This window comes from Phacochoerus africanus, chromosome 6, assembly GCF_016906955.1.
Source record: "Phacochoerus africanus isolate WHEZ1 chromosome 6, ROS_Pafr_v1, whole genome shotgun sequence".
Lineage (NCBI taxonomy): Eukaryota > Metazoa > Chordata > Mammalia > Artiodactyla > Suidae > Phacochoerus > Phacochoerus africanus.
Genome location: NC_062549.1, coordinates 67,595,870 through 67,613,720, shown reverse-complemented (window position 1 = coordinate 67,613,720; position 17,851 = coordinate 67,595,870). Strand labels below are relative to the sequence as shown.

Below are 17,851 nucleotides of genomic sequence, written 5' to 3'. Positions count from 1 at the left end.
GTGGAAAGAGTATGGGATTAGCAGAGGAGACTTAGGTTTATGCTCCAATTTCTGCCACCAACTTGGTCTCCCTTACCTTCTCTTGGCCTCATTTCTTCATGGGCAAATTTGGATTAGCTGGACTAGACTAGTGGTTTTTCATAATTTACTTGGAAGGAGAAATCTTTATATGAAATCTTGTGCAAAGCCAAAAACATATAAACAAAATCAGAAGTTTGCTGCTATGCTGGGGGAGGTAGTGGAAATCTCTTTTGTAGCTCTGGAGGCACTAGACTGGCTGCCAACCAAGCATTCTTTCTGTTTTAAGACTTTCCCATGGTTTATTCAGTCTCTCTTTTCAGTTGGATAGGCTAAGTGACTTACGTTGGTCCAGCTAAAATGGTATCCATCAACATTAAACACAGGCATGATGTAGAAGTACAGATGATTCAACATTTTTCTCATGGTTGGGTCACTCCTATATGTTAGAAGAGCCTAAAAGACAAAGGTGACATTTTTCTTACAAATTGATCACAAATACAGATCTAGAAAAAAAAAATACAAGAAATCCTTTCTATCTATGGGAAATACCAAATATGTTGGGTTAAAAAAGTAACAAGCTAATATAAAGGATACTCTGATATTACATCTTTTAAAAAAAAAATTTTTTTTTTTTTGTTACTTATTGAAGAAACCGAGTCAGTTCTGCACATTTAGGAGCTGGCTGATTGGGCGAGGGTTGACACGTGATTCTGCTGACTATTTCTTTTTTTTTTGTCTTTTGTTGTTGTTATTGTTGTTGTTGTTGTTATTGCTATTTCTTGGGCCGCTCCCTCGGCATATGGAGGTTCCCAGGCTAGGGGTTGAATCGGAGCTGTAGCCACCGCCCTACGCCAGAGCCACAGCAACGCAGGATCCGAGCCGCGTCTGCAACCTACACCACAGCTCACAGCAACGCCGGATTGTCAACCCACTGAGCAAGGGCAGGGACCGAACCCGTAACCTTATGGTTCCTAGTCGGATTCATTAACCACTGCGCCACGATGGGAACTCCTATTTCTTTTTTTTTTGTTGTTGTCTTTTTGCCATTTCTTGGGCCACTCCAGTGGCATATGGAGGTTCCCAGGCTAGGGGTCGAATCGGAGCTGTAGCCACCGTCCTACACCAGAGCCACAGCAACGCGCGATCCGAGCCACGTCTGCAAACTACACCACAGTTCACGGCAACGCCGGATCCTTAACCCACTGAGTGAGGCCAGGGATTGAACCCACATCCTCATGGTTCCTAGTCGGATTTGTTAACCACTGAGCCACGAGGGGAACTCCCATCACATCTTCTTTATTGAAATTTGTCTCAAACTATACTGATAACATTTTAGCAAATGTGGCAAAATTGATTAATTGGACAGCCTCCTGCAGAATTTCAGATCTGGCTAAATTTTAGGCTAAGAAAGCAGCAATTTAGATATGCTTTTGTATAACTGGTTCTTTTTAAGAAGCTTCTATTTAATTGTGCATAAAATAATTACCTAAATATTTTGATATTCTTATATGATGCATTGTGACACAGGCTAGTTATATAGGTCACTTAATTGTTGATGTCCAATTAGTATCAGACTCAAGTCTTGGAACTTCCTGTACTCTGTTCCCTTCTGACTTTTCTAAAAAAAGTTTAATGGACAGTTTTGTATTGTGTCATCTTTATTGCGGCTCCTTTGAAATCTTGCTCTTGTGTTTGGGTCTGACCCCAAGTCTGAAGATTCTCCACTATAGATATGGCTTCAAATAGGAAAGCATTGAATGTGCTAAGTCAAGTTAAGAATACAGACATTTTGAAATACCATTCACGCGAAACAGATTTTTTTTTTCTGGCCGTGCCTGTGGCATGCAGAAGTTTCTGGGCCAGGGATAGAACCTGTGCTACAGCAGTGACCTGACACACAGCAGTGACAACACCAGATCCTTAACTTGTTAGGACGCCAGAGAACTCTGTTATGGAATGGGTTTTTAAAGGAATTATTATTATTATTATTATTATTATTTTTGTCTTTGCCATTTCTAGGGCTGCTTCTGTGGCATATGGAGATTCCCAGGCTAGGGGTCGAATCGTAGCTGTAGCCACCGGCCTAAGCCAGAGCCACAGCAACTTGGGATCCGAGCCGTGTCTGCAACCTACACCACAGCTCACGGCAATGCCAGATCCTTAACCCACTGAGCAAGGGCAGGGACCGAACCCGCAACCTCATGGTTCCTAGTCAGATTCGTTAACCACTGAGCCACGACGGGAACTCTTAAAGGAATTATTTTTGATGCATGTTTGTCTGTTTGTAAAGTAACAATGGCTGCTTTGGGGGAGGAAGACTGGGGAAAACTGTATGGGAAGGCATATTCCCTTTCATTTTATACCCATTTGGAGTGTTTGAATTTTTACCATATTAAAAACAATTCAGGAGTTCCAGTCGCGGCTCAGGGGTTAACGAATCCGACTAGGAACCATGAGGTTGCGGGTTCGATCCCTGGCCTCGCTCCGTGGGTTAAGGATCTGGTGTTGCCATGAACTGTGGTGTAGGTCACAGATGAGGCGCGGATCCCGCGTTGCTGTGGCTCTGGCGTAGGCCGGCAACTACAGCTCCAATTCGACCCCTAGCCTGGGAACCTCCATATGCCACAGGTGCGGCCCTAGAAAAGACAAAAAATAAAGTGAACATTAAAAAAAAAGTAAAAAAAAAACAATTCAAAATGAAATCTTTTTTTCTTTTTTTTTTCTTTTTAGGGCCACACCTGCAGTATATGGAAGATTCCAGCTTAGGGGGTCAAATCAGAGCTGCAGCTGCTGGCCTGGACCACAGCTGCAGCTGCTGGCCTGGACCACAGCAATGCCAGATCCAAGCCACATGTGTGACCTACAATACAGCTTATGGCAATGCCGGATCCTTAACCTGCTGAGCGAGGCCAGGAATCAAAACTGCATCCTCATGGACATGATGTCAGGTTCTTAACCCACTGAGCCACACCAGGAATTCCCAAAATAAAATAATTCTTGGAGTTCCTGTTGCGGTTCAGTGGTAACCAACCCACCTAGTATCCATGAAGATGTAGGTTTGATCCCTGGCCTCGCTCAGTGGGTTAAGGATATGGTGTTGCCATGAGCTGTGGTGTAGGCTGCAGCTGTAGCTGCTGTTTGACCCCTAGCCTGGAAACCTCCATATGCCATGTGGTGCAGCCCTAAAAAGACAAAATAATAATAATAATAAAATAAAAAAATAAAAAACCTTAAATTACATATATTCTGCCTTGGAAAATTTAATACTTAAAATTTCATTTTTCTTTTACATCATGTTCAGAAGAATTTCTGAACCCATCATAAGTACCATTCTGTGTTTACACTGTGAAAATTCTGTTCACAGAGAGTAATCCCATAATACAGTTCCTTATTAGAAACAATCACTGCATTAGAAATAATAATGAACATATAGGGATAAATTCAAGAACATAAGAAATTAAACAAATAAGGGGTTAACACAAGTTGATAAACAATATAATTCTCTTTTGTTCTTTATTTAAGAATCAATCATCTGTTGGTCAAATGTCTTCAGCGGAACTTTCATACATGCTTGAATTTCTATTAACGGTCCAATGCCTCAAACTAGAGGAAAATCCATGGTGTGTGATCACTTGTACCTATCCTGAAATTTAGTTTTCTTCTAATAAGAGTAGGTTCCCCAGAGCGTGAAGAAGTCTGCTGGGGATGGCAGAGGCAGGGCTGTATGGTTACCTAACATTCTTCCCGTAAAGTTAGGCTCGAGACTTTCCATGTTAGTCTAGAGAGGACAGGAGAAGAGATGGAAGGAAAGTAAGGAAAATCTATCCCTTACTTTGTGGATGGACAGTTAAGCTGCTTCTGATATTTCATTGTCACAAGATTGCAGCAAACATTCTTGCACATTTCTCCTAGACACGTGTGAGAATTTCCTTATGATAGACATTTAGGAATAGTTTGCTGAGTCCCAGATTTACATCCCTTTCACTTTGCTAAATGTGAAATTTTCTCTCTAGATCGGTAAATTTTCATCTGCAGTGAATGTAGGTTCTCATTGCTCTACAACCTTAGTAGCTTTTCATTAAAAAAAAGTTAATGGGAGTGGGGGACAATTCCTGCCATGGCCCAGTGGTTAACGAACCTGACTGGCATCTGTGAGGATGCAGGTTCGATCTCTGGCCTCGCTCAGTGGGTTAGGGATCCAGCGTTCCCATGAGCTGTGGTGTAGGTTGCAGATGCGGCTTGGATCCCCCGTTGCTGTGGCTGTGGCATAGGCCGGCAGCTACATCTCCGATTAGACCCCTAGCCTGGGAACTCCGTATGCCTCAGGTGCGGCCCTAAAAAGACAGAAGGACTAAAACAAAAAACCAAAAAAAGTCAATGGGTATGAAATTCTGTTTTGTTTTGTTTCACATGTCCCTGATTACAATTACAAATTATATTGGACATAGGCTGGGGGAAAAATGTAATTGTAATGTATACATGTAAGGATAACCTGACCCCCTTGCTGTACAGTGGGAAAAAAATAATAATAAATAATTAAAAAAAATTATATTGGACAGCTTTCATGTAACAATAGGCCATTCTATATATTGCTTACTCATTTTTGCCTATTTTTGCTGTTAAACCCTCTTCTGCTGCTTCTTTTTTTTTCAGCTTTTAGAATTTTTATTTTATTTTATTTTTTTCATTTTTTTTATTCCTCAAATGAATTTATCACATCTGTAGTTGTATAATGATCATAACAATCTGATTTCACAGGATTTCCATCCCACAGCCCAAGCACATCCCCCACCCCCCAAACTGTCTCCTCAGGAGACCCTAAGTTTTTCAATGTTAGTGAGTCAGCATCTGTTCTGCAAAGAAGTTCCGTCTGTCCTTTTTTCAGATTCCACATGTCAGTGAAAGCATTTGATGTTGGTGTCTAATTGTATGGCTGACTTCACTTAGCATGATAGTTTCTAGGTCCATCCATGTTGCTAAAAATTCTGCTGCTTCTTCTTCCTCTTTCTCCTCTTCATCTTCTTCTTTTTTGCTTTTTAGGGGCTCACCTGCAGCATATGGAAGTTCCCAGGCTAGAGGTTGAATTGGAGCTGCAGCTGCCAGCCTACACCACAGGCACAGCAACGCCAGATCCTCAACCCACTGAGCAAGGCCAGGGATCAAACCCACGTCCTCATGGATACTAGTCGGGGTCTTTTCTGCTGAGCCACAAAAGGAACTCCTTATTCTTATATTATGAATAGTCATCCTTTGGTCATATTCAACATGAACATCTTCCTTTTTTAAGCTTATTGCTTCCTATTTTCATCAAGTCATGCTGTTAAGTTTTTAATTGTATCACCATTAAATGTATACTTTTTAAAAATGTATACATTTTAAGAACCCATCTCTGCCTTAAGATCATAAAGCTATTTTATTTTTTTTTTCAAAAATCTGTTTTCAAGTTTCTTTTAAAATGTAGGCCTTAAACCTCCTAGAAATGTTTTTTTAAATGATGTGCAGTTGGGATTTATTAATTACTTTTTCCATTGTGGAAGACCAGTTGCACCACTTTACTCATTCATATGGCTTGTCTTTATTCCAGCAAGTTAGTATGCCACCTCTGTCAGGTATCAGGGTCTCTTTTGAGGGTGGAATGGCTCTAATGCACTTTGGTTTACATCCATTCACCAAAACCACACCGTGGTGACATAGAATCTACGGAGTCTGGTAGGAGGTCTCCTCATGCTGTTTTTCCTCAAAATTGTCTTGGCTAATTTTGAGTCTTCTCTGTTCATATTAATTTTGAAACCAAGGTTGACTACATTACCAATGTTCTATATTAGGTTTTTTTTTTGGTCATTAAGGATATTGCATTTTAGCAAATAATCTTTCTTCATGTACTAACATAATCATATCATTGTTATGATCAGTTTTAATAAGTAATTTTCTATCATTACATAATCCTTGTATTCCTGGGATAAGCTCATTTGTTTATGATATGTACTCTAATATTAATGTTGGCTGGATTCAGGTTGCTAGAATTTACATCTATATTCCTGAGTGAGGTAGGCCTGTAATTTCCTTTCTTATTTTGTTCTTGCCTTGCTCTGGTATCGGGGTTATATCACTCTTTGGGGAGTAAACCATGTAGGCCTGCAGCAGAAATCAATTAAATATAAAACAAAGATATAATAGGAAAGATATATCTTTGCTTTCTATTTCTTTGGTTTTTGCTCTTTATTGCTTCTTTTGTTGACTCTTTTCCTAATTTCTTGAGTTGAAAACTTAGCTCATTAACTTGGAAACATTCTTTTCTAATATATTTATTTAAAACTATAAATTCCCCTTTAGTAGTACATTCACTATCTTTTATACGTTCTGATATATAATTTACTTCCATTCAGTTGTAAATATTAAAAATTTTCCTTGATTTCTTTAAAGCATGAGCTATTTATAAATATTTTTATATTTTAAAATACATGAGTTTTCTTTTTAAAGTCATTTTTAAAATAATCTTTTTTTGTCTCCTTAGGGCTGCACCTGTGGCATATGGAAGTTCCCAGGTTAGGGGTCCAGTCAGAGCTACAGCTGCCAGCCTATGTCACAGCCATAGCCACAGCAACATGGGATCCAGGCTGTGTCAGCGACCTACACCACAGTTCATGCCAAAGCCAGATCCTTAACCCACTGAGCAGGGCCAGGGATGGAACCAATGTGCTCATGGATACTAGTTGGGTTTATTACTGTTGAGCGACAATGGGAACTCCCTTAAAATAAATAATTTCTAACAGCTGCATTACAACCAGAGAATATGGTCTATGTGATATAGAGTCTTTGGTATTTCTTGAACCTTACTTTGTGGCCTAGTATATAACCAACTTTTGCAGATGTTCCAATTGTGCTGGAGAACAATATGCATTCTTTAGTTATTGGGTATGGATCCTATATGTGTTTATCAGAATAAGCTTATTAATTGCATTGCTTTTATTATCTATATTCTCACTAAAATTTTTGCCTGTCTGCTGTCTTAATCACTGAGTTATGTTAAAAAAAACTCGATTTAGACTTATCACTTTTTACATATATTGAGGCCATTAACATGGCTTCATTTTAAAGTTCTTCATTTCCAAATTATATATTAAATAAGGAAGCTGATCTCTAGTATCCTCTTCTGGAATGGATTTAATTTCTGAGACTTGCCAGAACATGTTCTTCCTCTGACAAGTAAACATAGTGTCATTGTATTGCACACATGCTATATTTGTGATTTTTATAACTCTCTAAGAATCGCAGCCATTCTCCATCTGGTCAGACAAAATGAGAATGATCACAATGTGATGACTCTTCAGGGCTGAATAGGACGATTCAGAGGCCTCCCTCCTCGAATGCTTGAAGTAACAGGACATGGATGATGTCTCTTTTATGGTTTAGGTGGAGTTTTAGAAAAAAGATGATCATGTGACTTTCTATTTCCTATTATCCTAGCAAATGATAACCATAAAGAATGTGGGGGTGTGCTTTCTTTCTAATAGGTAGGACTCTTTTTAGCAATCAATTCCCACCACCCATACACACAGAAAAGGAGATGGCTACTAATCAAGTTCCATCTGGGCTTTCCCAGTGTAAGTTCTTGGCTACTACTGTTGCTTATGAGGAAGACTTAAGTAGTCCGGATCTGAAAGCCAGTCACAAAACAATGCACCACACGCCTCAGTGTGGCAGTCTTTGGGTACTACATTCACCCTCGTCAATTTATTTAAAACTGCTTTGCTGAAGTGGCTTTTGCTTTTAAATTAAAAGATATCAGAGAAATTTTTGAGTGTTATCTTCTGGTAGAAAGACGGTATGTTTGGTATTAGGTTAGGCAATTTCTGAGGTTAAGAAATGCAAAGAATGAATCTGTTTAGTATTTACCACCTGCCAAGACTACTTTGGCTTCCCTATAAATAGATATATGTCCTATGTCAGAATTCACCAAATAAAAAATATTGCAATTTCTAAAGTCTTTGTGTGGCATGATAAAGTTAGGCCCACGGGTTTCCCTCCTTTTCGCTGTTTTTGGATTTATTTGGTTGGATGTTGCTTTCTTAGAGCTCTAGAGCCCTATAGGAACCTGGAATGCAGTTGCTGTTTTATTTATTTTGGATCAGTGTTGTTGGCTTTTTTATTTATTTATTTTTATTTTTATTTTTTTTTAGTGTTGTTGGCTTTTAAAAAGGTATCTCAAAAATTTTCTGTTATTTTCATTTTTATTCTAGAATCACTACAGGAGACCTAAAAATAATAAGCACACATTCAATGAGGTGCACACTGTGGGAACTAGTTGTTATGGGTGAGGTCAAAGGAACAGCACAGTTACCAGTCAAGTTGAAGAATGTTCTCACCTGAACTGGAGCGGAGTAAAATTTTAAAGGGTAGAAAAAAGCTGTAGCACCAAAATGGGTGCATCTCAACACAAAGGAGGTATTTACAATTCAATACTAGAAGATTTAATTAGAATAGGAGAGAGTTGCCAGGGAAATTTTAAAAAGGGAGCTTAATCTATAAGGATATTTGATATCACACTGTGAGAAGCTCATTAAATACAATATGGTAACTAAACACTAGTTTTTGAAAGCAGCATGAGCAAAAGCCTCTGTGAATGAAGGATGGGAAACTGGAAAATCATATGTGAATCTAGTTATTTTTATACTTAATAAAAATAACTAGTTAATTTATACTTAGAACCTCCCAGAGATTGATCTAACAGGGCAGGTGATGGTTGAAAAATGGTATCTATTAATGCACATTCTCTAATAAGAGAAAGAGATAAATATTTGAAGTGTTTTGCATCACCAGGAAGAATATTAGATGCATTAGACATTAGATGCATGTCCACTCTACTTTTTTCTAAGTAAAGCCACTTCCCATTTCTAGAACTTTTATACTGAGATAGCCTATAATGGTTGGTTATATTTACTCAGGGCCCAAAGAGTAGAGTCCAGGACCAACTTTGCGGCATTATTAAAATCTACCATGGACCTCCCATTGTGGCTCAGCAGGTTAAGAACCCAACTAATATCCATCAGATTGCAGGTTCAATTCCTGGCCGTGCTCAGTGGGTTAAGGATCTGGCATTGCTGTTATGAGCTGCGGTATAGGTCACAGATATGGCTTGGATTTGCCATTGCTGTGGTTGTGGTGTAGGCTGGCAGCTGCAGCTCTGATTTGACCCCTAGCCTGGGAACTTCCATATGCTAAAGTGCGGCCCTAAAAAAAAAAATAAATAAATAAAACCTACTATGGGAGTTCCCTGGTAACCTAGTAGTTAAGGACCTGGGGTTGTCACTGCTTCAGCATGGGTTTGATCCCTGGCCCATGGGCATGGCCAGAAAAAAATTCTATTATGTAAGACTCTTTTATCTGCAGAAAAGAAAATACAAATTTGTCCTTGCTTTGCTTGGCTCCATAAAAATCTGTGGCTGTGTGGTTGGTCACTGTACATATATTATTCAGTTTACAGACAGCAAAGTGTGTAGCCCTGTTGCTCCACTGTCCTCCAGTGATAAACCCATGTGGCATTTTAAAGAAATGATGATAGTAAGAGATAATAGGCCAAAAAAACTTCAAGGGCAGCAATAACACAGATAATGTAGAGGGGAAATATGAATCAACTGTAAATGGAGTTATATAAGGAATAGCTGATCACAGGAATGTGGACACTGCCACCATTCAACTCTAGATATTCAGCCAGAGGAATGTAGTGAAGACAAACTTACTAACATAAATGAGGAAAATGCTTGTAATGGGAAGGAAGAAGATGTTCCAGAAGAAATGATACTGTCAACATTCCACATTAAAAGGAACTCTTGTAGGTATTTTTGGACATTGAAAGTGCAAAGGAAAAAATACTGGAAGCCGATCCAAACTAATAGCAGAGAGAGGCATTTTTGCCAAGGCATAAAAAAGATGCTCACTTTAGGTTGTAAGTTACATAATGAGAAGTCAAGCACTATCCAAACTACCTGTGATAGCTGTTTTTTTAATAAAGGAAGGAGACATTTAATTATCTTTTATTTTTATTTATTTATTTTATCTTTTGTAATTTTAGGGCCACACCCACGGGCATATGGAGGTTCCCAGGCTAGGGGTCATATCGGAGCTACAGCCGCTGGCCTACACCACAGCCACAGCAACGCCAGATCCAAGCCACGCCTGCGACCTACACCACAGCTAAAGGCAACGCCAGATCCTTAACCCACTGAGCGAGACCAGGGATCAAACCCACAACCTCATGGTTCCTAGTTGGATTTGTTTCTGCTGCGCCACAATGGGAACTCCGACATTTCATTATCAATATTTCTAGTGTTTTAAATTACAGTGTAAGAAATATTAGATTCACTTTTTTTGTCATTTCCCTATACATTTATAACAGAGTAAGAGAGTTTTTAATCTTTTGACAAAAATACACGAAGGTCATAGAACAAACATGATTTTCCCCGTTAATTATCAAGATAGATTTTTATAGCTTCAGTTTGCGTGGGCACTTTTACAGTCCTGCACTTCTGAGCAGGAAAACCGAAGGCTGCCTATTTAAATAGTGCCTGTATCAACAGTGCTCAGAACATTCTCAAATATTGACTAGTAGAGGACAATGGATGCAATGGCTTTCAGTTCAGTTCTAGTGAACAAACAATAATACAGGCCCTGCTCTGTAGATATCATTATAAATTCAATAAAAAGGGAGAAAGAACTGGTTAGTTGGGGGATGCAGAGCATTAAGAGAAGACTGGGGAGGGTGAGCAGGATGGGAGAACGTGGGGAGCTCAAGGTACTAATAGGTTGGCAGAAAACAAAAAATATTGCAGTTACTTGGGATGGCAGTGAACAAAGTCAGACAATTTTTAAAATGCAGGTTATTTTTATATAATGAACTTTTTTTTGAACTTTTTAATTGTGAACAAAGACTTATTTGCTTACTCAACTGAACTCATTAGATGTTTGGTCTGGGCGTCATAACCCTCTCAATTACTTATTAAGTCCTGGCTTTTGGTATATTCTATATATACAATTTAAGTTCTCTTTTTAAAGACTTTTTAAAAGACTCTTATTAAGTCCCTGGATTTTGGTATATTTTATATATACAATTTAAGTTCTCTTTTCTATCTTATTTTTAGTGATACATTTCTCAACCAACGCCTTGAGTTTCACACCTATATTTGAGGGTTTATATTATATTTTTACATATATCTTTAATTCCCAGCAAGACGTAATGAGACTGAAAGAGGTGATAATCTAAAAGAAGTAATTTGGGGGAAGCTCTTGGATTCTGGAAAAAAGAGCTTTCCTATTCCAGAAAGCTTTCTGAAGTGAAGGACGTCTCCCTAAACCACTACTCCAAGTCTTCCCTAAAGCTCTGTCCTAGACACACCACCCAGCCTAGAGCTTCATTCTAGACACACAACCCAACCCAGGCTCCAGATGTTACTGGTTACCCTCCCTGGTTTTTAGAAAATAACTCACTTTCCTGAAAGTCTCCTCTTCCTATTTTCTGCTACTTGAAGGACCACCCAGTACATCTGAATCATGTGCCAGATGTTGTCATCAGGATAAGCCACCCATAGGGCAGGTGGTGGCAGCATGTAACAGAGGTGGTTTTCCAGGGTAATTGGCTGGGCCTGGAAGGGTAAGGGTTCACACTGAGTAGCAGCAGAGAAATAGCTGAGAAACTAGGGACATTTTCTTTTGCTTTTCTTTTTTCATTTCTTCCTCTCCTCTCCTTTTCTTCTCTTCTTGTGTGTGTACGCGCGCGCGTGCACGCGTGCTCATGGTGCTGCTGTTCTGTAACAGGACCAAGTTAGATCCCCCTGTATATTATACTTCTTCAAAGTCTTGAAGAACTTTCCATTTCAGACCATCCCTGTCCCAATTTTCCCATGGATCATCTTCTCCCAAACCCTTACTTTATCTTTGGTCTGCCATTGAGTTTAATAGAATTCAACCACTGATTTAAAAATACCTGTAGGGGAGTTCCCATCCTGGCGCAGCTGAAATAAATCCGACTAGGAACCATGAGGTTTCGGGTTCGACCCCTGGCCTCATTCAGTGAGTGGGTTAAGGATCTGGCCTTGCCCTGAGCTGTGGTATAGGTCACAGATGTGGCTCAGATCCTGTGTTGCTGTGGCTGTGGTGTAGACCAGCAGCTGTAGCTCTGATTCGACCCCTAGCCTGGGAACTTCCATATGCCACAGGTGCGGCCCTGAAAAGACAAAAGACAAAACAAAAGAGAAAACCTGTAGGAATATATGACTCAAGCATATATGAGTTTAGCTTGAAAAGGAAACTATTAAGGTTTTTTTTTTTTTTTTTGTCTTTTTTCCTTTTCTAGGGCCACTCCTGCTCCCACAGCTCATGGCAGTGCCAAATCCTTAACCCACTGAGCAGGGCCAGGGATTGAACCCGCAACCTCATGGTTCCTAGTCATATTCGTTAACCACTGCGCCACAATGGGAACTCCAGGAAACTATTAAGTTTTACTCGGTTAAATTTGTTTAAAAATATCATCTTTGGAGTTCTTTTTAATATAGAAAATTTGGGAAATTTGAAAAAATATGAAGTAAAAATCACCCATAATTCTTTTAGCATCTAGTATATTTCTCATGTACATGTATCTCAGATATAGATTTTAAAACATATAAATTATAGGAGTTCCCGTCGTGGCGCAGTGGTTAACGAATCCGACTAGGAACGATGAGGTTGCGGGTTTGGTCCCTGCCCTTGCTCAGTGGGTTGACGATCCGGCGTTGCCGTGAGCTGTGGTGTAGGTTGCAGACGCGGCTCGGATCCTGTGTTGCTGTGGCTCTGGTGTAGGCCGGTGGCTACAGCTCCGATTCGCCCCCTAGCCTGGGAACCTCCATATGCCTCGGGAGCGGCCCAAGAAATAGCAATAACAACAACAAAAAAGACAAAAGACAAAAAAAAAACCATATAAATTATAATGGCCATGCTTGTTTTTATTTGATTTAATTAATTAATTTTTGCCTTTTCTAGGGCTGCACTTGGGACACATGGAGGTTCCCAGGCTAGGGATCTAATCAGAGTTGTTGCCACCCACCTTCGCCACAGCAATGCAGGATCTGAGCCGTGTCTGCGACCTACCCCACAGCCACGGCAACGCCGGAGCCTTAACTCGCTGAGTGAGGCCAGGGATCGAACGCACATCCTCATGGTTCCTAGTTGGATTCGTTAACCACTGAGCCACGATGGAACTCCCATGTTTTTATTTTTTTTGATACAGCAGCATGTCATGGACTGTTTCCCCTATCCTTGACTACTCCTTTGATATATTTTATGATGTCAGGGCTATCAATCATGTCCTTTACGTCTTTTTTTGTTTTATGCTTAGAAATGTCCTCCTCACTTGGAAATTAAATGACTTTCTAAATATTCTATGAATTAAGACTCTGGTCAAATTTTCCCCAGCAGGGTAGAATTATTGGAGGCAAAAGTTAAGTGCTGTACATAGCTCTGGGCCAGCCAGCACCAGCTGTGGCTAAGATACTCAGCCTCAGAGATTGCCAATTTTAAAATCTCGAAAGTGAACAGAGCTCCAGGTACCTCATTTAATGGGAGATGATTCTGAGAAAATGAAGCAAATACTATTCCATCTGCCCTGGCAACAAAGAATTCAGTAGCCTTTCCACAATTCAAAAATAACATGAAAAATTAAAAGATGTAAAATAGGCTGCTGCTGAAAGTTGCTTGTCTACCCCATCTATCAGTATGACCTCCCACCCCCAACCTTGTGCCAGAACTTCAGTGAACTGTTCTAACCTTCTATCCTTTTCCTGTCTCTTCTTATCAGGTTAAGTAATACAGACAAGAAAAGTATTTGGAAAAAATTCTGTTGTGTTTGGCACAATCCCTGGAATTTATTCTTGGATATCTACTGCCCAAATTAAGCCGCTGAGTCAGGTGTTCATTCATTTGGCTGCTTACAGAGTCTCTTTAACTTCTCACCGAAGAGTATTTACTTCTTTTGGTCCATGAGAACTAAGATGCATGACAGCAGAGTTTTTGATGGTCCTGTATCTCCCTCCCCAGCATCCACAGTGCGTGGTCTGGTGTGTGGTAGGCATTTAGTAATTATTTGTTGAACAAATTAATCATTTAACCTGCTTAATGTAGTGGGGGGTTGGGTCTTCCTTTCAGACTGACGGTAATGCCAATATTTCGACTAATACTCCCACAACTTCACAGATGCCATTACTCTCTTGGGTATCTTGCCATCTTTGACCTGTTCTGTACTTTCATCCCCACATCAAGGCAATCATCAATTCCTAAAGACTTCCTTTGTTGGTGCTGCCTTCTGTGTTTGTGTCTCACCTCCCCAGCAGATGAATTACGGAAAGGGTTAATGTTGTGTACTTGTGTACAGTACAGCTCTCCTACCGCTACAGAGCTTAGCAAGCTGCTTTTACATAAAGAGAAGTGCTCTATCAGCTTTGGGTTGAATGAATAAATGAATGAAGGAGTGACTTTTTTCATTTGAACTATATATACTCTTCCTTTACTTTCCATTCCCACATCCACTCTTCCTGCCCATGTAGAGGTTCTTGCCCTTAAAACTTCTAGTTTGTTGCCCCTACTCTGGGCTCCTCTCTTTCATCCATATATCTTTAAACTCTTTGGCAATAACAGGTGCTTTTCACTACATAGCAGTATTTTCTCATTTTTCTCTATTGGATCAAACTCTGTCTTCCAAGGCTAACTCCAATTTTTCAGTCAGTCTCATGATGCAGTAGAATCCATTCACACAGATGGTAGCCTTTGGACTCACTAAGCTACATTATGTTCTCCACGTTAATCTTTTGTCTTTTTTTAGGACACTATCATTTTCCCCTAATCAAATTCCCACTCCTCAGTCAAGGCCTAATGAGACTCATGTCCCCACAATTTTCCCCAAATCTTGTCTTCTTCCAGAGTCTCACAGAGCTCTCTGGTTCTTGAATTCGTTTGGCTGTGATAGCCACAATAATTTAACATCCAAAGATACACTGTTTTATGTTGTTGATGACTGTTTCCTGTACCCAAGTGTTTCTCCTCGAATGAAGTGTTGACTCCTTGAGTGCTGGGACCATAACATATCCTCCTGCTACCCTCACTGTGCAGGATGCTGAAAACAGTGACCAACAAGAAACTGTTAGATGGATTCATATAAATAGTTTCTAGAGAAACGCTATTTAACACTGATTTAAAAAAATAACAGCTTTATTGGGATATAATTCACACATTTTAAAATGCACAACTCAATGGTTTTTAGTATGTTCAGAGTTATGCAATCATCACTATATAATGTTAGAATATTTTCACCATCCAAAGCAGAAGTTTCATATCCTTTAGGTATCAACTCCCAACTGTGTCATTTCCCCAGCCATAGGCAACCACTAACCTACTTTCTGTCTTTGTAAATTAGCCTGTTTTGGATGTTGTATAGCCCTGGAATTGTGTAAAATGTGTTCTTTCATGACTGGCTTCCTTCAGTTAGCACAGTGCTTTCAAGGTTTATCAATGTTAGAGCATGTATCAACACTTCACTCCTTTTAAAATTGAAATGTAATTCATTTAAAACTGTATAGTTTGCAAGTTCCCATCATGGGTCAGTGGTAACCAACCCGATTAGTATCCATGAGGTTGCGGGTTTGATCCCTGGCCTCACTCAGTGCATTAAGGATCCCGTGTTGCTCTGGCTGTGGTGTAGGCTGGCAGCTGAAGCTCCGATCAGACGCTTAGCCTGGGAACTTCCATATACCAAAGGTGCAGCCCTAAAAAGAAAAATGTGTATAGTTTGATGGTTTTGTAGTATATTCATAAGGTTGTGTAGTCATCATCATTATCTAATTCTAGAATTTCCCATCACCTCCAAAAGAATACCTGTTAGTATTCACTCCTAATTTGCCTCTCCCCTCATCCTCTGGCAACTACTTAACCTACTTCCTGTTTGTATGGATTTGCCTATTCTGAACATTTCATATAAATGGAATGATATGATATGCAGCTTTTTGTGTCTGGCTGATTTCACTTAACTCATTTTCAAGGTTCATCCATGTTGAAGTTTGTATTTACTTCATTACAGCTGGAAAATATTCCATTGTATGAGAGACCACATTTTGTTTATCCATTAGTTAATGGACATCTGAATTGCTTCCACTATTGCAAAAAATGAACATTCAAGTACACATTTCTGTGTGGTTATATGCTTTCATCTCTCTTGGTTACATGCACAAGAGTGGAAAGTTGGGGTTGCATGATAACTCTCCGTTTAACATTTTCAGGAGCTGATAAACTGTTTTCAGACCTATTTTAAACTTGGTAGTTTCCTTCACTTTGCAATTTAATTTTTACGTTTGCTACTTTTGTGTTCCTTTGTGTTCCTTTTACTTTGTGTTCCTTTTCGTAAGTCTCCACTTGCTGTCTATTTTCTTTGTCCCCTGTCTTCTATTTACCCTCACATTTAAGTCTCTGCAGAAAGATAATCTCCACATTCTGTATATTTACCTGTTTTCTTATTATTATTTATCTACTCTAGTTTTCTTTCTCTCCTTCCTTCTTTCCTTCCTTCCTTTTTCTTTTTAAAAAAGTTTTACTGAAGACTCACAGACTTTGAAAAACTTAACAGTTACTAAAGGAGAGGGTAGAGGGAGGGATGGACTGGGATGGGATTGGCATATGCACACTGTGGTGTATGGAAAGATTGGCCAATGTGGACCTGCTGTATAACACAAAGACCTCTGCCCAATGTTCTGTGATAATCTATGAGGGAAAAGAATCTGAAAAAGAATGGATGTGTATACATGCATAACTGAATCACTTTGTTGTAAAGCAGAAGTTATTACAATCTTCTAAATCAGCTAGACTTCAATAAAAACTTTAAAAATGAAAAAAATTTTATTAAAATACGGTTGATTTACAAGGTTGTGATTAAGTTCTGCTGTATGACAGAGTGATTCAGTTATACACACATCCATTCTTTTTCAGGATCTCCTCCCTAGTTTTCTTTCTTTGATAAATTTAGTGCCTATATCATCCCTCTGGGCCCATGACAAATTTAAGAAAAATGTCATCACCAAAAGGTGGTGTTTCTTAAAGCTCATTTTGGTTTCATGGCAAAGGGGTGTTTGCAGTACTCATTTCAATAGTGAGTCTACCATGTTGTCTCCCTTCCAAAGAAAACCCCATCATACTATAAATATAACATTAATAGTGGTTCTGCTAACTTGGTATAAACAGGCATTTCACAAGGGAAAGATGTGCAGTCCAAGCATACCTCCATTGGTTTCCTTTATTTTGCTTACAAGAGATAAAAATTTGTATATGAACATTAGAAAAAGAGAGGTGGCAAATGTTGAAATTGAAGGTGATGGCTCTATATTTTTAACATAATTAAATAATTGTCAATCTGAAAGAGAAAAGCCGACAATTTTATCATGTATTCTGTGTTTTAAAAATGTTTAATCTCTTGGGATAGACCACAATGAAGGATAATATAAGAAAGGGAATGTGTATATATATATATATATATATATATATATATATATATATATACATATACATATGTATGTGTGTGTATATATATATATATGACTTGGTCACTTTGCTGTACAGCAGAAATTGGCACATTGTAAATCAATTATAATAAAATTTTTTTAAAATTCCAAAAAAATAAAATGCCTACCAGCCTGCAGTTATATGATGAGATAATGAATACAAACTATCAGTGATGTGTTGAGAGAATAATTTGAGTCACTTTCAAAATAACAAAATTCTTGAGTCCATCTCATTAGTCAATTAAGCCAGGTAGTTTGCATCT

General features: G+C 39.0%; 1 protein-coding gene across 3 annotated transcripts in view; it reads right to left on the bottom strand.

The window, feature by feature from the left end:
* Positions 1-17,851, bottom strand: part of CPA6 (carboxypeptidase A6) — a 248,588-nt gene that overhangs the window by 37,314 nt on the left and 193,423 nt on the right. For all 3 annotated transcript variants that reach the window (XM_047783795.1, XM_047783798.1, XM_047783797.1), the window contains exon 7: positions 364-474. In XM_047783795.1, coding sequence (XP_047639751.1) covers positions 364-474 — 111 coding nt within the window. The remainder of the gene's footprint in view (positions 1-363; positions 475-17,851) is intronic.